General features: G+C 40.2%; 1 protein-coding gene across 23 annotated transcripts in view; it reads left to right on the forward strand.

The window, feature by feature from the left end:
* The window catches only part of CLASP2 (cytoplasmic linker associated protein 2), a 138,018-nt gene that overhangs the window by 109,739 nt on the left and 5,519 nt on the right, over nt 1-22,760 (forward strand). For 13 of the 23 annotated variants that reach the window (XM_054177099.1, XM_054177100.1, XM_054177103.1 and 10 more), the window contains 10 exons: nt 232-476; nt 1,099-1,162; nt 6,198-6,361; nt 7,658-7,736; nt 7,952-8,002; nt 14,085-14,228; nt 17,837-17,980; nt 18,388-18,494; nt 20,374-20,527; nt 21,231-21,459. In XM_054177099.1, the coding sequence (XP_054033074.1) occupies nt 232-476; nt 1,099-1,162; nt 6,198-6,361; nt 7,658-7,736; nt 7,952-8,002; nt 14,085-14,228; nt 17,837-17,980; nt 18,388-18,494; nt 20,374-20,527; nt 21,231-21,459 (1,381 nt within the window). The remainder of the gene's footprint in view (nt 1-231; nt 477-1,098; nt 1,163-6,197; nt 6,362-7,657; nt 7,737-7,951; nt 8,003-14,084; nt 14,229-17,836; nt 17,981-18,387; nt 18,495-20,373; nt 20,528-21,230; nt 21,460-22,760) is intronic. The other 10 variants (XM_054177106.1, XM_054177107.1, XM_054177121.1 and 7 more) reach the window with 1 other exon arrangement.

The following is a 22,760-nucleotide window of genomic DNA, read 5'->3' on the forward strand; positions in this document are numbered from 1 at the left end:
CAAATGTGTGTCTTCTCTACACCTGCTTTACTTTCCTATTTAGAATACTGCATAAGCCATACTTGTATCAAATAGTGTCATGAATGTGGTTTCACCTGCTCTGACCAGTTGGGGCTGTTGGTCACTGCAGGTAGTTGGGGTCACACTGATTTGAACTGTTGGTGTTTCTGCTGGGTGTGCTTGCCGTCCTGTGGTGCATCTCGGCTAACATGGGGTGTTTCTGTGCAACAGAAGAAGCCTGTGCGAAGAAGATATGAGTCCTATGGGATGTACTCAGATGATGATGCCAACAGTGATGCATCAAGTGCCTGTTCAGAGAGGTCCTACAGCTCTAGGAATGGAAGCATACCAACATACATGAGACAGACAGAAGATGTGGCTGAAGTCTTAAACCGCTGTGCCAGCACCAACTGGTCAGAGAGAAAAGAAGGCCTTCTAGGCCTGCAAAACTTACTGAAGAATCAGAGAACTTTAAGGTGAGAAGACGTGTTAATAGAAAAGCACTGGATTTCAGAGTTGAAGCTGGGAAATAGGAAAAGAGACTAATACAGTATTTGAAAGAAGACAGAGTTGGGGAAAGGGGAAGCAGAGTGTGTGTGAGAGTAAGATGGAGGAAGGAGCATCAAGCTATTGTAACTTCTGACCACTAGGGTGTAAGACCTGTTTAAAAAGCTCAGTTTAAGAACTGGAGTTTAAACCCAAGGGAGTTCTTGCAGTGCAAAGGATCACTAAGGCATTTTTACTGATGCAAGATCTTTATTTTTATTTATCTTACAATTTATTTGCCTGTTGTTGATGTGTATGAAGAAGAAACTGTTCACTACCAGCTACTAGGAATACTTTTTCCCCATTACTTGCTCTGTTAAAATAGTCAGGAATGGTGTAATGTATGCATTGAAGGAACACTTCCTAGTTTGAAAGTCTCATTGAAGACAAAATTCATTACATTTTCATCCATGTCTCTAAATGTCTTTCTCTGTTTTGTTTACTAGATGTTTTTGATTCAGTGTTTACAGTTGTTTTCACTGGTTTCTATGCATTAGCGTTCTGGGAGTACTAGCAGAGGAGCTGACTAATGTATTGTTGTCCCTTTGACAGTCGTGTTGAGTTGAAAAGGTTGTGTGAAATCTTCACAAGAATGTTTGCTGATCCTCACAGTAAGGTATGTTTAAGTTTTTCTTACTCTCAGTAAATGTTTGGAAACATAAATCAATGGAAAGCCAGGTGCGGTAAAATACATCAGTGATGTTTCCATGTGTAAGAATCTGACAAGCTGTGTTCTGCCAGCACGTAATGGGATCAGATCTCAATGGGTTTAATTGGCAATTTTGAACAAGACGGTTTTTCAGGGTATTTGAAATAAAGGCTAGTTTCATCTAAAGTGTACTGAAGTAGTCCAGTAGTTTGTGCTCAAAATCTGTATTTTTACAAAGTCAGGTGGCTTACAGAGGCCATTTTAACATGAGTAATGGAGTTTTTCTCAATTAGAACCAAATGGCTGTGCTGCAGTAATGCAAATGATATAGCAAGTGGTCTGACTAAATCATACATGACAAGTGAGCTATACCACGTGTGTCATGACCTGTTTTGCCTGGGGTTTTTTATCATAGCTTAGGATGTTTTCCTCAAATGTCATAGACAGGGCTGGCAGTTGAGACTGGTGAACAATATTTCCATTATGGTTGGTATTCAGTAAGGCGGAGACTATATTTCATTGTGAAGGTAAATGTGATGTTTATTCACTTTTACCCAGGTAAAGACCCAGTATGGATGATAGATCAGGAAGAGTGATCCTTGTTTTCTAAGACCATTACAGTCTCTCTGAGTTACTTCATAGAGTTTGTACAGTAAGCTTCATAGGTGCAGTTACTGCCTATAGCAAAAGAACTGCAGGTCCTGATAAAGGAGCTGATAAACTGACAATATTATCATGTTAAAAACATGCAGTTTCTAATTTTGCTTGAATTTTAGGCTTGCTTGGAAGGAACTTGTATCTTTTCTGTTGAGTATAACATGTCCCATCTTGTGTCCATATTTCAGAACTGAAAAAATGATAACCCAGAAAAATTCAAAGCAGTTACTTCAGAAGTATTTTCTCTTTCCCAGCAAAATTCTGAAACGCTATTTTGATTCTGGCAATACTTTTTACATGTTGTTAAATCTTCCGTATTGCTGCAATGGAAAACTGAATACAAAGTGAGATGTTAGGGCAAGTTAACATGGAGTTTGTCTGTCCTTATTTTTTCCTTCTGGAAAAAGTGTCTTAGCTGCTATCTGTGACACCATGTATTTTGGAAGAAACTTGCATGGCACATAGGAACATCACAGCCAAGCTGTTCACACACTGCAGAAATCCAGAAGAAAAGGTTAAAGCCAAGCAGTGAAACTGAAGAAAATATTACATAAAAAGAGCAGTTAAGTCAGAGGAGAGGAAAGACAATTAAGTGTTGGAGTATTACCAAGTTTACATTGAATGGTGGAAAAAATGTGAACAGCAGCTTTGTTTATTTAGCGTGCTCTTGTGTTGCAGCTATGCATATATCACAACTACCCCGGAGATTGCTTTGTATTGGTGGAGCAAGGAAATGATAACATACATGTTCCAGAATGGATTTGTGGGTGTTGGAAGAGCATACTCTGTTTCCTTAAAGCCTTTTGGAGTGTTATGTTTAATTACTATAGTTGATTGTTTTCTTTACTGGGCATTCTTATACCTGAATTAATGTTGCTCTGCCTGCAGCTGTGGTGCACCTGTTCTCATCACTGAAACCTTGCCTGCTTTTTGGTGTGGCCGAACTATTAAGAGGTGGTGTAGTATTGAGAGCATCCTTGAAGTGTTAACAATTCACGAGCTGTACATTTTTTATCACATACATACGGCTACACAACTCCCATCTTAGATTCTTTTTCAAGGGTCTATAGCAATTATTCTGTCATCTCCTTCAGTTTCTTTTTCAAAGTTTCCTTTAACATGATAGCTGGATTTAGGGAATTGCTTATTAAACAAGAGTAATATTATTTGGAGGAAAGAACGGGAGAAGGATTTGAAGGGCATGCCAAGTTCTTTCTTCTACATACATTTGGTATCCCAATAAAATTAGTAAAGTTATCATAAAAGTTTTAAAATACCTTTTTTGTTTTGTTTAGTTTTATATTCCATACAGGAACTTTGTATTGATGGCCACTAATTTGTGTGTTTTTATCTTTTTTCCCTTTTGTTGTTTTGTTTTTGTTTTTCTTTCATTTTGCATGCTGTCCCTGTGTTGGAACTCTCTTTAGAGAGTAAGTTGGTTCAATATTCGTTGGAAGCCTAACCTTACTTGCATGAATGTGCAATTAACCCTTTTCCTCTATTTTTCTTGCCCCCAACAAATTCATGCAGTGTCAAGCCTTTTGCAATCATAAAATGCTATATACAATTATGTAAATTGTGTGGTAAAGTTTCGAGATGTGCTTTATCTACTAATGAACTGACATTGTTTGGTTATGCATTCCTGCTTTATATTGTGGTGGTTGGCACATCTGAAATAACTCACTTCAAAAGTAGATAGGTCACCTGTAGGTTTTTTCATATTCCTTTTATTTTTTCCACTATCAAATTATTAAAAACTTTAACTTCAGGTGCTTGATTTCAGAATTTCAATTTACATCATGAATACAGAAGCTGCAAAATTCACAGTACCACAGGTATCATTCAACATAGAGGGGGTCGAGTTCCATTTTTCCATTCCAAAGTCATCCTCTACCTTCAATGCTCTTACAGCCACCTGAAATTCTTCATGCTTTGACAAAACAGCACAATTTCTTTCTTTTCCTAGAAAAAGATAAATGCAACAAAATGACTCAACTTCCTTGAGGTGTTTTCCGACGTTCTGTCGTAAACCTAAAATCAGACGACGCTTGACAATCAAATCGAGTCCTCCTTTATATGCAATTTTAATAACTAAATCATTGGCCCAGGTTCTCTGAAGGACTCTTGCCATAGTGAGTCACAATTCACTTCATAATGATTCCAGTTTAAACCGCTTTATGTGTTTTAAGTGTCATAAGAAGTCCACATTACTCCATCAAGTAAGGCTGTAGCTGGTTTGTTCAGCTTGCACGTGTTAATGAACAAGAAGCGCGTGTGAGTGTCTGCAAACTTGAAGGAGCAGGTACAGTTTCCATCGTCTGCTGAGCTGTATTGTTGAATTTGGAGCGGTTTAAAGAACAATTGTAAGACCTCCAGTGTAATAATCTCCATGGCACCAGAGCTATTTTTGTTGTTTGCCCAAGGCCAGTTGATTTTTTTTACCTTATTTTAAGGCTTTCAAATCCAAGACTTACCACTTTACTACACAGAGAGAATTTTTTGGTTTAGTTTTTTTCTAGGTCTTACAGTTGCGCATCCGCAAAGCAGGATATTGTCTCAGTTCAGCCAAGCACAGAAGGCATAAAAATATCTTCCCTCTGAGGTGAGGGAGATTTTTAAACCTCAGTCTTGAGCACAGATCTAGACAGCGGAGGAGGTAGAAAGTTTTATTTCTTCTTTTACAATTTTCAGTGTAGTTTCAACTTCCCCAAAGGGAAGCTAATTCGTGATGGGCTTTACATTGAATAGGATTTGTATTGTTTGGTTTCTAACACAGCTTTTTAGTGTTTAAGATGTCTGTTAAAAGATTCTCCATGGTCTTGAAAGAATCATAGCATACCAGGTTGGAAGTGACCTCAAGGATCATCTGGTACAGCCATTCCTGGCAAAAATAGTGGGATTTAATTTTTGATTTCTAATGTAAGCTACGAGGCATTTCTTTTAACGACACCTGTATGGATTTTTCTACTTTATGGTGTAAATTTGCTTTCCATGGCTTGAGTAACATGAACAGAGATCTGCTCTCATCCGTGATGAAGGCATGCATCAGTGTGTCAGCTCCATGCTTGATCAGTTCTGTGCAGTGAAGTCCATTTCTGTGGACTGGGTTCTGTGCTGTGTGAGGTATGATCACTGTTTGGGATCATCTGCTTTCACAGACAGTAGCAGAATGTGGCCTTGTGCCAAGCTAGGTCAGCCACAGGAGAATATGAAGTTCCAGACCTTCCTCTGTGGTAACTCTTTTCACCCTTGTACCCATGTCGTAAATACTGAGGAGGCAATATCTCTCCAAGCCATTTTGGATGATAACAATGCTTCTGCTTCCATACCCAGCTATATACCGGAGCTGAGGTGCCTGTCTATTGTGAAGGTAGCATTTTCAGCCCAGGCACCCATTTTTCTTGTCAGAGGAATGGGAAACCCACAGGCCACACTGGTACAGAGCATATGCATCCAGATTTAACCATAAGCCTTGAAAAAACACCCACAAAGCTACCGAGATACTAAGAAGGCCATTTCAGCAGAGTTTCCTATTTGTCATGCCCTGCTTTACCCCTTCCCTCCAAAAAGTTCGCCTTCCTGGCCTAACTGCTGAGGTTACTACAAAGACGCCAACAGACATAATTTTCTTGCTGAATGCAGGCTTTTCAGCATCACTGGTATTTATTGTATTCAGCCTTATTTATTGAACACAATGGGTAAATTCTTTTTGGAGAGACAGAAATACTCCTGAGCTGTAAACAGCTGCCAATCTGAGATGTGTCGTGGCTTTTTGCCCTACATGGTTGCACCATTTTGTGTTTGGATACCTGCCCACAGCAGGGGAGTCTTGTTCTGTTCCGCAAATGTTTTGTGTGAAGGGACTGACCAGCTGTCATGGCTCGGCAGGATTTAGGAATGCAGGTACATGCAGTGAGTTTTTTTTTTTTGGTTTTCCGGAGAAAGTGGTGGTTTTTTAGTCTTCAAGGGATGTGTCAAATCGACTCAATGATAAAGCTTAAAAGGATACACAGTAAAGATTTACTGAGCAAATTGAGGTTGCGCCAGCCATCACAGTAAGCATTTCTTTTCTTGACGAAACTGCATGGAATAGCTAATTATCCAACTTTACAGAAGTCGGCTAACATTTCCAATGTACTCTTCTATCAAAATGCAATGAAAAAGCAAGACAGATTTCTTTTTTTCCTCTTTTTTTTTTTTTTCTCCTCCTGCTTGGCTGCAAAGCACTGCCTTTCTCTGCCTCTGAATCCCTTATTGCTTTCTTCTTTGTTTGTAAGTTCAGTATACGTCAGTGTCGTTTCCTCTTTTGCCCCATCCTACCCTCTTTCCATCTTCTGCCTTTTAGGTGTTCAGTATGTTTTTGGAGACGCTGGTGGACTTCGTCCAGGTCCATAAAGAAGATCTGCAGGACTGGCTGTTTGTGTTGCTGACACAGCTGTTGAAAAAAATGGGTGCTGATTTGCTTGGGTCTGTACAAGCAAAAGTTCAGAAAGCACTCGATGTCACCAGGTAATGAGTTCCAAAATACAACAAATGAGCAGCAATACTCACAAAATCCAAACCCTCAGGCTACTTCCAAGTTTGGATTTTTTTTACAGTATCAGATTTGTGGTTAAGTGCAGAGCTGAAAATGAGTCATGAAGCTTGTAATCCTCACTACTTAAACATTTTGGTTTGCTAAATGGCTCTGAGATGAAAGGGTTTGAGTCCCTTAATGATGAACAATTAGTATGATACAGTTTCCGAAATGTTTATCTGAGCCAGGATGCCTTGCTTGTGTTTGAACTTGTTTGTTTTGATGTAAAAATACTCTTGCAATATTGCACTCTGTGTCAGCAGGCATTAAGGAGTTATGGCAGTAGTGAGTTTTTCTGTCTTCTCTTGGCTTTTCCCAGACTTCACTAATAGCCTGCTTCCAAAATGATCTTACGTGATTTTGGTGACCGTGGGAGCTGGCCATCCCTGGACAGTCTCATTTCCAAATGAAAGCTAGATTTTTGAATGGAGATAGAGGGGCTGTGTGGTATCTCCTCCTCATCCTCCGTTCTCTGAAGTACAGGGCAGTGTAATTGATCTAGGCCTCCACTGTACCTGTTTGCGTGGCAGATGTGCTGTGAAGTCTGGGGAAGAGCATGTTCATTGTGGCAGGGAGAGAGGAAGCATCATCTACTGCATTTCTGTTTTCATTGCTGCAGCAGAGTCCTCAAAGGTTATACCTGGGTTGTTTGATGTGGCAGAGCAGAGGGAGCCCAGAATGGAACAGGAGGATTCAGAGAAGTGGGCAGAGGGGTGTGGTGTATACCTTTAGCTGTGCCTACTGCATGGGAATTTAAGGATAGCATCGATGTAGAATCAGAATGCTACCCTATCATGATATCATTCCTTATTACTTGCATTATCTGTTCTAGCTATAATTGCTTCAAAGAAGGGATTTCCTAACAGTTGTCCTGTAAGTGCTAGGTGATAGTTTCTGCAAGTCAGATATAACATCAACAAAAGCGGTAGACATTTTTTTCTGTCAGAAGTACTAAATCTTTTCTTCGCTGAGGAGAGGAAGGGTTTTGGGGGAGTGGTGTGGCTCAGTTGGTAGCACATAACACCTTTAATGGGGAAGGTCGTGAGTTCAAGCCTGCAGTGGGCATTAGTGTCCTCCCTACTCTAGTCATGAGGTCTGTGGTGACAGGTTGGACTCGATGATCTTTGAGGTCTCTTCCAACCTTAGTGATACTGAATACTGAACTACTGAATACTGAATACTTCAGTGCCTTACATAGTTTAACACAATTTGATTTGTTTCTTTTACAGGGAGTCTTTTCCAAATGACCTCCAATTCAGTATTTTAATGAGATTTACTGTTGACCAGACCCAAACACCTAGCCTGAAGGTAAGAATTTTCAGGCTTGCAGTGCAAACCAAAATTTTCATTGGTAGACATTGGCTTGTCTTAATATTTTAATTTAACTTGTTTATTTTTGTTTATTGGTTGTTTTGGGGTTTTTTTAATTTGGTTTGTTGGTTTTGTGTTTGGTTTTTTTTAATTGCACAAAAAGGGGAAAAAAAGGTTTTCAATTGGTGGATTTTGTTTTTGTAAACTTTCAGACAGTCAAGCCAGCACTACAGGACCAGCTTCGCTCTTTTTGGAGCTCAAAGGTTTTTGTCTGAGTTATTGTCTTTTTTCTTAACCCTGTTGCAAACTCTTACAGTGTTTCCAATAATTTTTATTTGAATGCATTCATATGCTGCTACTAACCTCTGCGAGAAACTTGAAGCATGCAGATGTTCAGCCTTAAAACATGACACTAGTATAAAAACGTTTGCTGCAAGAGAGATCTAATCAACCCACGGCACAGTAAAAATGAGCAACAAAAACGTGGCCGCCTAACATCAAGCTGGTTATGCAAACTCACTCTATCAAGTCTTTTCTAATTTTATGTTTGTGATTTCCCAAGTGTTTCCTAGTTTGTTTGGGGGTTTTGTGGTGTGGGTTTTTTTTTTCCTGAGTTCAGCCTGGTAGGTTGTGAATTTATTAGAATTACCTTAGTATGAACTTCAGTTTCTATATTACAAATCAGCTCCCTTTTTGGTAGATGTACTCGTGAAAGCAGCGTGTTGCTTTGTAATCACGCACATTCTTGCACAAGAATCTGTAGTTCATAAACCTGGCAGCATAACTGAAAAGCAAAAATGTATTCTCTAGTACATTTGCAGTTACAGAGAGAGTTGATTTTAGGATAAATGCATCAAATCCTAAGATTTACAAGCGATGTGAATGGGGAAATAACAAGCATGTGGTAACTGGCATTTTCTGCTCTATCCTGCATGAAATGTTTTGACATGGTTTGATACTGTGCAAGAATAAATCTTCCCAAGTGATGTTGAACCTCAAGTCACATGAATGTGCCTTTTTTGTCTACAATATAGTAAAATTTAACATTTTTAAGCTTTTGAGGACAGTTGATATGTTGGCCACTGTTGCTTCGTAGAGCCATATTAAAAAGGGACTACTGTAATTTATTGAAGACAGTAAATGAGGTAGTGAAAATTAGGGGTTTTCTTAAATAAATCCTTGGGGCAAATTTGACTCAGTTTTGGTTTACTTGATTTTCCTCCCCAGGAAGGTGAATTTGATGGTGGAGGTGTTCTTTTATTCCATACAGTAGTATACCTGCCTACAGACAGATCCATATTGATCATGTTTCACAGTTGAGAGTGTAGATTTGGAGTGAGATATGGACTCCTGCTGGGATGAGTTCAAGGCTATTCACGTTGCCACCTAGAAGGAATTAAGAAATCATAGACACTCAATAGGGAGATATTCTGAAAACAATTGCCAGTATTGTAGAGAGACTTCTGACAGCAAGATGTTGGTAAAAACTACTGTGGTAGAAGAACACCTGTTAGGCTGAAATAAAATCAAGAATAATTAAAATGGACCTTGTGGCTAGTAAGGAAGTTTGTATTTTTTGAGAATAAAGTGGCATCTCCCCCCGACTTCCATCTTCATGAGGTAATTACAACTCCAGGATTGAGACACTAAAGTTATTGAGCATAAATTGGAAAATTTTATATTTATCTTGAATAGATTTTTGTCTCAGTGCACCCAGCTGTCCCATAGATCAATTGGTAATCCTAGGGCACTACTCTGTGTCTTGAAGTCTTCAGCTTTTGTTTGATGGCTGGCTCACTGGAGAGGTCCCAGATGACTGGAAGCTGCCAACATGATGCCCATCCACAAGAAGGGCTGGTTGGACGAGCCAGGGAAATCCAGGCCTGTCAGCCTGACCTCAGTGCCAGGCAAGATTATGGAACAGGACATCTTGAGTGCAATCACACAGCACTTACAGGATGGCCAAGGGATCAGGCCCAGCCAGCATGGATTTAGGAAGGGCAGGTCCTGACTCACCAACCTGATCTCCTATGATAAGGTGACCGCCTGGCAGATGTGGGGCAGGCTGTGGATGTAGTCTGCCTGGACTTTAGCAAGGCCTTTTACACTGTCCCCCACAGCAAACTCCTGGCCAAGCTGTCAGCCCCTGGCTTGGACAGCCGCACTCTGAGCTGGGTTAGGAACTGGCTGGAGGGCCGAGCCCAGAGAGTGGTGGTGAATGGTGCCACATCCAGCTGGCAGCCGGGCACTAGTGGCAGGGATCAGTGCTGGGCCCCATGCTGTTAGATATCTTTATTGATGATCTGAAGAAGGGGATTGAGTCCATCATCAGTAAATTTGCAGATGACAGCAAGCTGGGGGCAGGAGTTGATCTGTTAGAGGGTAGGAGAGCTCTGCAGAGGGACCTTGGTAGGCTGGACAGATGGGCAGAGTCCAAGGGCATGAGTTTTAACACATCTGAGTGCCAGATTCACTGGCCACAACACCCCCAGGCAGTGCTATAGGCTGGGGACAGAGTGGCTGGAGAGCAGCCAGGCAGAAAGAGACCTGGGGGTACTAGTTGATAGTAGGATGAACATGAGCCAGCAGTGTGCCCAGGCAGCCAAGAAGGCCAATGGCGTCTTGGCCTGTATCAGGAACGGTGTGGGCAGCAGGAACAGTGTGGGCAGCAGGAACAGGGGGATCATCCAATCCAACCCTGCTGCCATAAGCAGGAGCACCTAGAGCAGGTCACACAGGAATGTGTCCAGGTGGGTTTTGAATATCTTCAGAGAGGGAAACCCAATAACCCTGCTGGGAAGCCTGTTGGCAGTGTTCTGTCACCCTCACGGTGAAAAATTTCTTTCTCGCGTTTCCATAGAACTTCCTATGCCTCACCTTCCACTGTTGCCCCTTGTGCTGTCATTGGGCATCACCCAGCAGAGCCTGGCTCCGTTCTCGTGGCACTCACCCTGCACATCTTTATCAACATGAATGAGGTCATAAACATTAATGAGGTCTAAATCATAACTTCCAGTTTTCTGGGGTGGACTATCAAATGGTTCCCACTCAATAAGGAATCTATTTCAGCATTGTGACTTAAGTTCGTTCCAAGCCCCTGAATCTTCTTTTCTTTGAAAATACCAATTTGTTGACAGTTTGCTGCAGTTGATCAGAAGATTGTACTTTTTCTAAGTTGATATCAAAATTTATGAATTAAAAAAGCCACTTGGCCAAAGACACAGCTTCAGAGATGAGAGATGCCTTCAAAATTCATTTGTAGTGTCTTAGTGTCTAGTTCAGTCCTGTGGTTAAATAATGGCAGAGGCAGTTCTTAAGTGTCCAGCAACAAGGACAGGCTACTGGGATGTGGCAATCTGAAAGTCTCTTTGCCTGATTGCTTGCATTCAGTCTGAATTGAGTCTCTTGCATCCTTAGGAGATGAACTTTTTTCTGGTTCAAGTAAAACTGCTTCTCCACATTTCCTCCCCTCTTTTTCTTCTTTATTATTTTTTTCATACCCTTCCCCCCTCTTATTTTGGTTTTTTTTTTCCTCCTTATGCAGCAAATGAAACTATGAATCTCAAATGTTTCACAAGGCTTCTGGTACAGACTGGGTAGCATCCTTACAGCGTGTTTTGAGTCTCTGGAGCTAGTTGCACATACTTTTGTGCCAGGATTTGTTACTTCATTTTCCATGGAAGATGTTTTTGAAGCACTTTACATGTAATCGTTTTGGCTTTTTTCCCCACGAGTAATAGTCCTGATTGTGGCTTGCTCTATTTTTCATCTCACTTACTACACCAGTGCTATTCTTAGACAAGATGTCTGTTTGTGGCGTGTAGGAAAAATGTCTCAGTGGTAATAGTCCCGCAGACCTACAATAAATTCAATCTAGAAAAGCACAAAAGGAAGTCAAAACAGTATTAAACATCTTCATAGACAGTGGTTTCAGATTAACAGCAAGTATTTGTTGTAGGACTTCTTGGAGCTGCGTTCATTGCAGTCAAAGATTGCTTACCTCCAGATGAAGTGAATTGTTGAAGACAACTGTATTAGACCTTTTAATTCTAAATATACTTCTTGGAAATGATAAAAATGCATCAAGAGTAGCTTTGCTGCTATTATGCAGTTTAGTTCAGGGTGGGGATTTTTAGTCCCTGAATAATTCTATCTTACTAGAGGTGAGCACAGAAAGGTACCCCTTCCAGAATTTCTTCTCTCAAAACCATTCTTCCAAAATAGCTGTGAGACTTACCTTAGGGTGTGTGTCTCACTGCAGTTCTAAGTTGATATCAAAATTTATGCATTAAAAAAGCCCAGTTGGCCAAAGACACAGCTTCAGAGATGAGAGATGCCTTCAAAATTCATCTGTAGTGTCTTAGTGTCTATTTCAGTCCTGTGGTTAAATAATGGCAGAGGCAGTTCTTAAGTGTCCAGTAACAAGGACAGGCTACTGGGATGTGGCAATCTGAAAGTCCTGAGAGCCTCCATCTTTACAGAAGTCTGTGTGACTTAGTCGCTGGGAATAGCAGTAGTTTAAACACTAAATAATACTTTGCTCTCAGATACAGTACTGCAGAATTTTCCTTGGAAGAGATGCCTCTGGGTGTTCTAAGTGTTACAGTTCTTAGGAGTTATGTTTTCAAAGGTGTATTTTCAACTTGTGAACAGTGAAACATAGTACTGGCATAATGGTTTCAATTGCTTATCTAGACATTTTACTTCATATTTGGAAAACCATGTAGCCTAAGGTGTTTTGTTGTGGAGGTGTTAGTGGATTTTTTTTTCCCCTTCAAAATAATTTAGGAAATAGTGTGGGGTTATTGCATTTGTCGATAGTGATCTGCATAAGCTGTTGCTTGTTGTATAACATAGGAGAGGCTGAGCTTCAGCAGCTGTGGAAATGCAGTATTCATTATTAATCTGCCTGTATCAGCTATCACTAAGGGGTATGGCAGTGTAACATTTGGTTTTGGTGGCTTGCAAGTTTTCATGATCAAGGGAAATTACTGAATAGCTTTGCTCAGAGCCATTGTACTACAAGCCATGAGCAATTAAGAATCATGGAATGGTTTGGGTTGGAAGGGACCTCCGGAGGTTATCTAGTCCAATGCCTCTGAAGTCACCAAGGACATTCTCCATTAGATCAGGTTGTCTGGAGCCCTGTCAAGCCTGACCTTGGATATCTCTACGGATGGGGCCTCAACTACCTCCCTAGGCAACCTGTTTGGTGTTCCACCACCCTCATGGTAAAGAACTTCCTAATGTCCACCCTCAATCTACTCTAATCTAATTCCAAACCACTGCCCCCTATCCTGTCACTACAGGCCTTCGTAAACAGTCCCTTTCCAGCCTTCTTGTAGGCACCATTCAGGTACTGGAACACACCCAGAACTGTCTTTCTGGTTATGATGGACACAGGTATCTCCCTCCTGGGTAGGTATTTGTGGTTCACTGCTTTTATTAGTGGAAATAAAAGCTGTTAAGTCAAATAGTTGACTTAAATATTCACCACTTCTATTGACAGATTATGCTACAAATCTCTGGGGCAGCAGGAGCTGAGGAGATAAATGCTTCAGGGAGATACAGGTATAAAATAGCCTTTCCCCAAAGCTGCACTGTGGTGCAACTTTGGAGAAAGTAGAGAGAGGCAGCAGCCTAGGATATGCAAAAGAGATTCTGCATAAGGAGTAAAGGGAGTTAGCAGAAGTAGGAGAAGGATTATCAGAGAGCGTAGAGCAGCTTTTCTGTCCTCCTGGTAAATCCCCATCACCATCTCCTGATTACTTCCAAAGGAAAAGTGTGCAGGTGACTACTTCAAAGTCTTCTGTAGAAGTTCTTTTCCATACCCTTTTAGCATGTAATAGAAAGATTCTTGTGGCTCATCCCAAGAGGTAGCAACCATTAACTCAGGCGGTGAATAAAGGAATGCTGACAGTTAACTACATAGTAGGAACTTACAGGAACTGATTAGTGGTTCATCAGATGATGTTCATTTTGCAATTCAGTTCTTGAAAAAGGTTCTTAACTCTTTCAAGTCATGATTATTTTTAAATTTTCTGGGTTTTTTGTGTGTGCTGTTCTTTTAATAAATACAAGCTTCTGCAATGTGTAGTGATTTGTGTATCTTTTAGTTGCTACCAGTGAAGATTCCTCTTAATATTTGAATTTCTGTGAGTAGGAAATACTATATCCATTTGTAAATTGATTTATTGTGTAAAGTTCTTTATCAATTCTGAAAACATTTTTAGTTTGAGTGGAAGGGGAAAATAATTTTTTTGAGGGGAATGTACACTCTGTGAGCACGTTTGCTCTAACAGCACACCATTTTTAGTGTCCACCTGACCCTCTTTCTCTTTGCAGGTCAAGGTTGCAATCCTTAAATACATAGAGACTCTTGTACAACAGATGGACCCTGGAGATTTTGTAAATTCAAGTGAAACTAGGTTAGCAGTGTCTCGAATCATCACCTGGACCACAGAGCCGAAGAGCTCAGATGTTAGAAAGGTATGGTTGGCTTCCAATTGCAGTAGGTTCCAAGTCTTCTGGCACACCACAGAAGCTATTATTTCTTGCTTAAAAAAACAAACCAAAAAAAGTTTCTTTAAAAATAAACTGATTTTTTTATTGATAAAACATACCTCTGTATTCTTTTTGGCAAGCACACCTAATTTGTCTGCAGCAAGTATTGGAAGTGACAAAGTAAAACTTTGCCAAATATTGCATATTTAAGAATATTTAAGTAAAATTAGGGTTGTATTTTCATGTATGTTAATATGTTGAGGTTATCTTCCATAGTACGAGGAATGACTTTGTTTCAAGTACTGTCTGATATTGAAATCTGTTCAATGAGCATTTTCCATGCAGTTTGAATTCAGAGACCTCCTCCTGTGATTCTAATAGTGCAGGAATGGTAAGTTTTGTAGCAAACTCAGTTCAATCTCTGTTGGATCTTCAGCCCTCTGTTTAACAATAGCTAGGCAAATACTTGTTGATGCTTAGACAGAAAATTTGTGCTTTAATAAGGTATGAAAGGTATGCTGCCTTTTCAGTGCAAAACTCCCTTTTACACAGAACTGCTGTGAGCAGCAGTTATGTGAGAGCTGGGTTAGATGTACCAGAGATACAGAGTAACCGTGAGAAATGGACAAATGCAGTCTTTGGAAGGGCTTTCTAAATAGTTCTTCCAATTACAGAAAGCAAAAATCTTTGCGTTTTGTTTACATTTTGATGGAGCAGGGCTCTGTTTTTCTGATTGTCACCAGCCATTCTGTCTTAGCTGCCATTACCAGCTTGCTAACATTTTTTCAGTGCTAAATAAGCATATTTATATTACAGCTGATAAGTGCAAGCATCTTAGATGCAGAGAACTCTCTCCTCTGTTTCTTTGCTTATTTCTGCAGTTTGAAGAGTTGCAACAATTCATGTTTTTTAGATTCCTTTCCTTTTTAAAGTTAAGGTTTGAGTTTGGGTAACTTCATCATTTGAAGTATGTAGTATGAAGGGAACAAAATAAAAACAGCTTCCGTGACTTCTTGATACCTGGAATGTGTTCAGTATGCACTAAAAACACGTAGGAGAGTTTATACTGCAGAGAGCATTTCTGTCTTTCGTTTCTTGCATAATTTTATGAGTACAAAAAGAGTAATAGATTATATCCTATGGACTGCTCTTGCCTAGTACCATGTTCAAGTGCTATGTGTAAGACCATAAAACAGGAGAAGAACTGAAGCAGCACTATCTTCTGAATCAGTAAAGGTTTAGTACTAAGGCACGTGGCAAGCTGTCTTATCTCATGCTCCATATCTCTAATAAGCATTTTTATGTCAATAAGTAACTGAATCACGGAAAGATTTGCTAGTGAGCTAAATCATGTGGAACCTTAATTACACAAAGTTTTCTCATTTTATTTTTCCTTTCCCTAACACAACTATTAGAGGCAGCTAGCTGCCAAGAGCCTTTAGTAGCTCTTTAAAACAAAATTTCCCCAGTATGTAGTCAAAAGAATTACTCTGATGCCAAAAAATGTTTTGTTCTCCTAACAGGGTTTCCAGCCTGCTATCCACAAGCTTCTTTATTTATAAGCATACAGTATTTAGTATGGTTTCTTTAAAACATTCTTGCCAAGTATATTTCTGTGTGATTGATGAGTCTGGGGTTGGTTTTTAGTTTTGGTTTTTTCTTTGGTAAAACATTTCCATTACTAAGTATTACGAAAAAGCCTTTTTTATTTTATTAGTCTGAAATCGGGCACTCCCCTGGTGCAGTTCACTGACATGGGACTTCCTTTTGTATGGTCACACTCTGTGTTTCAGAACTTAGATTTCTTCCAAGGTTAGAATTCTTTTGGAAAGAATCAGAATGTTCTTAAACTTCTAAGAATGGAGCAACCCAAAAAATAAGACTTTTAAAGCTGTTACCTCTATGACTGGACTAGTGAGAGCTTGTGCTGAGAAGAAAAACCTCCAAATACCCTGAAATGCTGCTTTTTTTTTTTTCCCCTTTTGTGAAGGGAGAGAGAGAAAGCAGATAGTTGGATAGTTGAAAACTTTATGTGAGCAAATATCCATTTTGAGCTTTATTCTGGGCAGATGTGATGGTACCAGTTTCTTTCCTAAGGTGACCTTGGACTGCCTGCTGTGTCGTTTTATGAGTGTCTTAAATACGCACAGAGTTTCAGAGTGGAGACACTGGTAACTCCTGAGCCCTTGCTCAGTTACTGGATTTGTTTTGGTTTGCTTTGTGTCAGTTTCAAGATAAACTGTGGCTATCTAACATGCTAGCATTTTTGGCACTAAACTTCATACTGACATGTGTACTGGTATGTGTGCTCATACCTTGGCCTTCCACTTTTAATTGGAAAATGCTACAGTTCATTGCTCTGGAAGCAAAAATAGGGGAATAAATGTCTAAAAGAATTTTCTAAACAACTGCCTTGAAGTATATGGCTGCTTAAGGAAGCTGTCTATTGTTCATGCCTATCGTGCAGCACTGGTTCTCTCCTGTGTACAGCAGGCCTTGATAGTGAGCTGTATAACCTAGCCATACTTGGTTGATATTGGGATCAGAGCTTTGTACTACAAAGAAGCTATTAAACTGTTCTGGAGAACTTAATCGCTGGCCTTTCATTGCACATGTTAGTTTAGTTGCTATGCTGACAGGTTTGTTAGTGAATATTCTGCAAAGTGCAGACACTACCAAGTCGTGTATCGAGCGTTGCTTTACTAGAGGGAACCCAACCATCGTGTAACTTACTGTGTTGCTTTGTCAGGAAGGAGATTAGTTTTTGATCAGATAAAAAGTACGTAGTAAAGCTGTAGGATGAGAATAACATTGATGAGCTGTTAAAACGGACATCTACATCTATTAGGCTATGAACTCCAGTACTTAACAGTTTTTATCTTTATAATATGTTGACAGCTAAATTATTCCTCGTGTTGCTTGCCTGTCATCTAAAATGATCACGCAAGCAGAGTGGGAAGAGGGAGAAAGGTTAATTAACTAGTTTGGCCATATGATAAGTTACAAAGAATATTAAATACTGTGTTCACAACTCAAAATCAAGACTGTGTTGTTCAGATGATCTGCTTGTTTGTTTTGGGGAGGTTCTTTTTCTTTGGGTTTGTTTGGGGTTTTTTGTTTTGTTTTGTTTTGTTTTTCCAAATTTCTAAAGTGCTAAGTGTATTCATAATCCATCTGTAATCACCACTTCCAGGAGAAGGAATTGCAGACTTGTTCCTGCCTGGTGTGTTCCATTCTTCTTTTCAAATCTGTTCAATGTGCCAAGCTCCTTAAAAGCCATTTTGTAAATTCCTTCAGTACTTTTTTTACTAAGTAAGGACCTGTGCTTAGGGGTGTGAATAGCACACTTCTGCCAGACTCATCATTAAAATGATTGTGTAAAGTGTAATCTCATTGTTTTATGCCTGGATTTATCAATCTCTGAACTTCCAGCTTTCCAACAGATGCAGATTGGGTTTGTTCACATCCATTAACATCTTTCTTTAAGCTTAATAAAGACTTAAGTTGCATTTTGTGATTATCACTCATTATAGCATCCCTTGCTGATACAATTTCTTTAGCAACTGTGTCTTCAATCTGTTTTCTTCTTCTAGGCTGCACAGTCAGTGCTGATTTCCCTTTTTGAACTCAATACTCCAGAGTTTACGATGCTATTGGGTGCTTTACCAAAAACCTTTCAGGATGGAGCCACAAAGCTTCTCCATAATCATCTCCGTAACACAGGCAACAGTGGTCAGGTATCTACACTTCTTATTCTTGCTGAAGTTATTGGGGTTTTGAACTCAGACTGAAATTTAGTAGGTATTTGTGAGACAAAGAAAGTTAGTGGTGGGGAGAGAACCCAAATCAAGTGTAGAATTCTGTCCCAGCAGCAGATATCACTTTATAGAATGGCTTTTCTTTTTCCACCAGAGAATGGTAATTTCTATGTTTCTTCCAAGTGACTTAATAAGTTTGAATGTACTTTTAAAGAGTAGTTTATCTTTACTCATTTCGGTGTTATACCCGATTGAAGTTACTAGTAATTGGCTAGCTAGTCCAAGAGATTAAATGGAAGCTCTTTGAATACATCTGGGCAGTAGAAAATTAGTACAGTAAGTTGAAAGGGAAGCTGAAATACTACTTTTCGCCTCTCCTCCTCCAGGGATCGATGGGAAGTCCTCTAACAAGACCTACTCCACGTTCCCCAGCAAGTTGGTCAAGTCCTCTCACTTCCCCAACCAATACATCACAGAACACTTTGTCACCAAGGTAACGTATGCTTGCTGCTACAGTTCTGCATCTAGGGCTTCATCCCACGTTACCCAAAACTGTAACCCCACCAGCAAAAGCCTGGAGTGAATTTTGCATTGACAGATCCTGAAAAAGAATCCCTCCCTTCTTCCCCGGAGTGACAGTGCAGTGAACTGCTGGCTTCCCCTCAAGGCTCTGATGATGGCCAGGGCTCACACAAAGTGGGAAGGGCTGCGGCCCTGTTAGGGTTTAGGACCGTGGATACAGAAGTCCTCCAAGGCTCGGCAGTCTAGGGGGTGGATGCAGCATATTGCACACTTGAGTTCATCCCATCATGCTGCATCTCCCTGTAGGAAGGGAGCTCACAGTCTGTTCTCCCTCTTTTCCTCCCTGCTCTCTTCTCCCAGCATGGCACCACTCTTATCCTTGTGGTTCCTGGGGCAGTTTGGGCCTTCTGCAGCCTTCGGCAGGCTTAGCTCTTGCTACAGAATTTCTGCAGAGAGGCCTGATCCAGCCTTGGCATGGAAGTGAGGCCTGCTGAGGCTGGGGGTGTAGGTTTTTGGAAGGTTTTGGCCCGGTAGGCCCAGGTGAGCCTAATTTGTGTATATATTATTTTTCCCTGAATGCCTATTGTATTTCTGTATATATTTGTAAACAGCATTTGTATTTAACCTCCAATTAGTGCACTGAGTGCTTTTTATTTTACTCCCTTGGGTTACTCCCTTGGGGGTAAAATACCTTCCTGTCCTTTTGGCCTGGGCAGCTCATGGCCCAAAATGAGGACAGGCACTTTAGACTGAAAATAGATTAGCAGGACAAGGAACTAAATGTTCATCTCTAGCAAGTGTTAAGTCAGCTGGGCCACCAAACCAGACTTGATGTTGGCTAGACACAAACAGCAGTGGTGCATAAATGTGCTGGTCTGCAGCTTTGTGGCAGCGATGTTGCCAGCAAAGCAGTCTTCATAACTTTGCTTTTACCAATCAACTTCCTGTGGAAACTGTTGAGTTCTATCGGTCCTCCTTACCTCCTGGAACATCTTTAAGAAGGAGAGAATGGTGTAAGGATCCCAGTTTCATACCCATCAGAGTAAAAACAAGCAGACAGAGTTTGTTTCTTTGGACCGACAGTGCTGCGTTCATAGCCTTTCCCTTGGTTAGCTACTCCCCAGCTCTTTCTCTGTCGGTGGTATCACACCTACTAAGATCACACAGTATCACCAAGGTTGGAAGAGGCTTCAAAGATGATTGAGTCCAACCTGTCACCGTCACCACAGACCTCATGACTATACCATGGCACCAAGTGCCACATCCAGTCCCCTCTTGGACACCTCCAGGGACGGTGACTCCACCACCTCCCTGGGCAGCCCATTCCAATGACGAATGACTCTCTCCGTGAAGAACTTTCTCTTCACCTTGAGCCTAAACTTCCCCTGGCGTAGCTTGAGACTGTGTCCTCTTGTTCTGGTGCTGGTTGCCTGGGAGAAGAGACCAACCCCTTCCTGGCCAAAACCACCTTTCAGGTAGTTGTAGAGAGCAATGAGGTCACCCCTGAGCCTCCTCTTCTCCAGGCTAAACAATCCCAGCTCCATCAGCCTCTCCTCCTAGGGCTTGTGCTCAAGGCCTCTCCCCAGCCTTGTTGCCCTTCTCTGGACACGTTCAAGTGTCTCAATGTCCTTCTTAAACTGAGGGGCCCAGAACTGGACACAGTACTGTAACACACATTTGTTATGAGGACAGCCACTTTTCTGCCTTAATTGGTTTCCAGAAAGAAAAAAAAAAAATCAACTATTTTATTAGTATGTCTTGACTTTCTATAACTCTGTGCTTATGTTAATAGAAAATGTGTTAATTAAAAATAAATTCTGAATTCCTATGTCTTTCTGTGTGGCCCACAGTGCATTTGACTATGACACTGAAAATATGAATTCTGAAGAGATTTACAGCTCTCTGCGTGGAGTTAGTGAAGCCATTCAGAATTTCAGTTTTCGTAGTCAGGAAGATATGAATGAGCCTGTGAAACGAGAGTCCAAGAAAGATGATGGTGATTCGGTGAGTACTTAGTGCAGCTTGGCACTGGCACACCAAGCCAACCATTGGTCCATTACACAAACACCTCTTCCAGTAGGTTCATATGTTACAACTTCTGAAATGGGATGTTTCTCCTAATTACTTCAGAGCTTCAGGAAAGGATGTTCTACTCTTTGAACCACGCTTTGGAGTAAATGCTTGTTCTAAGTAGCACTAGCTATTTATTTATTTAAACTGCTAGCAATTTAAAAACAGATTATGTTGAAAAACAACTGGAGTTCAGTTTTTGAGAAGTCTGCAAGTGACTGTTCATTATTTTCCAAAGTTTTTTCTTCTGTTCTGTACAAATCCTGTGGGGTTATCAGTGCTACCTACAGTGTTTCAAACTTCTGTTTGCATGGAACTTTTTCTTTCAGATGTGTTGAGCTTGAAAAATACCCTTAAATGTGTTTTTAATTACTTAGCATCAAAGTTGTGAGATAAAGTACAAAAAAAGATCTATACAGTCCAAAATAATTAATGAAGTAGCAACAGTTGGGAGTGTTTTAAAGAAAGGGAAGTTTAAGGAACTGTTTCTAAGACTCCTTATTTGATGGTTAGTTGAAATACTTGAGATTTGTAATGTTTTTGAATTTTGTGTGGTTTTATTATATATAGATGAGTTAATGTAGTCAGTTGCAAAGGGTGTATTTCATAGGCTCTCATGAGGTTTCTTTTCCTGCAGATTTGCAGTGCTTCTGGCATAGTTGACCTACGAGCAGGAAGCGGTGTGAGCGATACAGGCCGAACAGCTCTCGATAACAAAACATCATTACTCAACACAATGCCTCCCCACTCTTCACCACGCTCACGAGATTATAACCCATACAATTACTCTGATGGTATCAGCTCATTTAATAAGTCTGCTTTGAAAGAAGCCATGTTTGATGATGATGCAGAGCAGTTTCCCGATGGTAAGCTTCAGAGTGCGTGCTGTGTGCTGGAAGAAAAATGGTGAGATTTTTCTGTCTTGTGGTTGAGTTTCTGAATTTATTGTTAGCAATACATGTATCAGCAGTGCTGCTTCTTCGAGAGGTTTTACAAATGCTGAGTGGAGAAGTACTGGTTAGTATTCTTTTGAGTGACATGGTTATGCTACTTGCCATTTGTAGAAATTAAGATTAAAAATGAGATAAGTACTGAACAATGTTGTATACCTCTGGTAGCACATCCTGTAGCAGCCATTGCCCATGTAAATTTACTTGAAAATAGTATTTACAATAAGGAAGTAAAACTGTATCAAGCCAGGTTGGAAGTTAGGTGAAAGGCTAAGTATTTTTTTGGTAATATATTTGCATTTGAAACATGACATTGGCATTTTCTATTGACTAAACATTCTCTTAAAAACAAAACAAAGCAACCCAGCTTTAACCAGGAAGATTGTTCATTTAGCCCATCTAAATCTTGGAACTTGGGCTGTTGTTTTGTAAGCTTCTAGAGCTGCTTTTTAGGATTTCCCAGTGTATCTTGGGAAGATTGCAAAGTGTCACTACTGTCGTTATTTTAAAATGTAGTAGGTGGCTTCCATAGTCTGGTTTCTGTTTTTGTTATGTCTCACTTGTAGTTACAGATTAAAATCAGACTTTAAGTAAAGAAATTTCTTAATATTGAGGGACAAATGAACTTTCTCTCTTCTGGCTCTTTTGCTTCTGTCATACAGCAAAGATGTCTTATAGAAACCTTCAATTGAATCAAAAGTAGAATCCAGAGACATCTCATAATGACTACTGTCAGGAATCAATGTGGGTCTAACAGCCTTGGTTTGCTTCCATTTTCAGTTATTTCATTTTAAGCACCATTCTCGTGCATGTCTTTTCCCCCGTTTGTGTTAACAGCCTAGATACTGCTATGGAACTACATCTTACAAAAGTAAACAATTCTGTAATACTAACAAAGAAAAGATAAATTTATTATCTTGGATGGAAGGGGTATACAGAAAAGGTGGCATTCTATGTACAGATCACATTTGAAGGGATCACTTTGGGGACTGCAAGCATAAAAACTCTTGCAGTAAACTAGCTTGTTGGGTGTTTTCCAATAGCATTGTAAGGGGGTTTGGGTGAGTGTAAGCTTGTTCAGCAGTGTTGGCTGCATTGAAAATGTAGCAGCCAAACTGCAGTTTTTGCAGACAAATTTGAAGTTCAAAACAAACAATAACAACAACAAAACAACCAACCAAAACACCAAAAGCATGCTAGCAAGCAAGGTAGCCATC

The sequence above is a fragment of the Dryobates pubescens genome, chromosome 38 (assembly GCF_014839835.1).
Source record: "Dryobates pubescens isolate bDryPub1 chromosome 38, bDryPub1.pri, whole genome shotgun sequence".
Lineage (NCBI taxonomy): Eukaryota > Metazoa > Chordata > Aves > Piciformes > Picidae > Dryobates > Dryobates pubescens.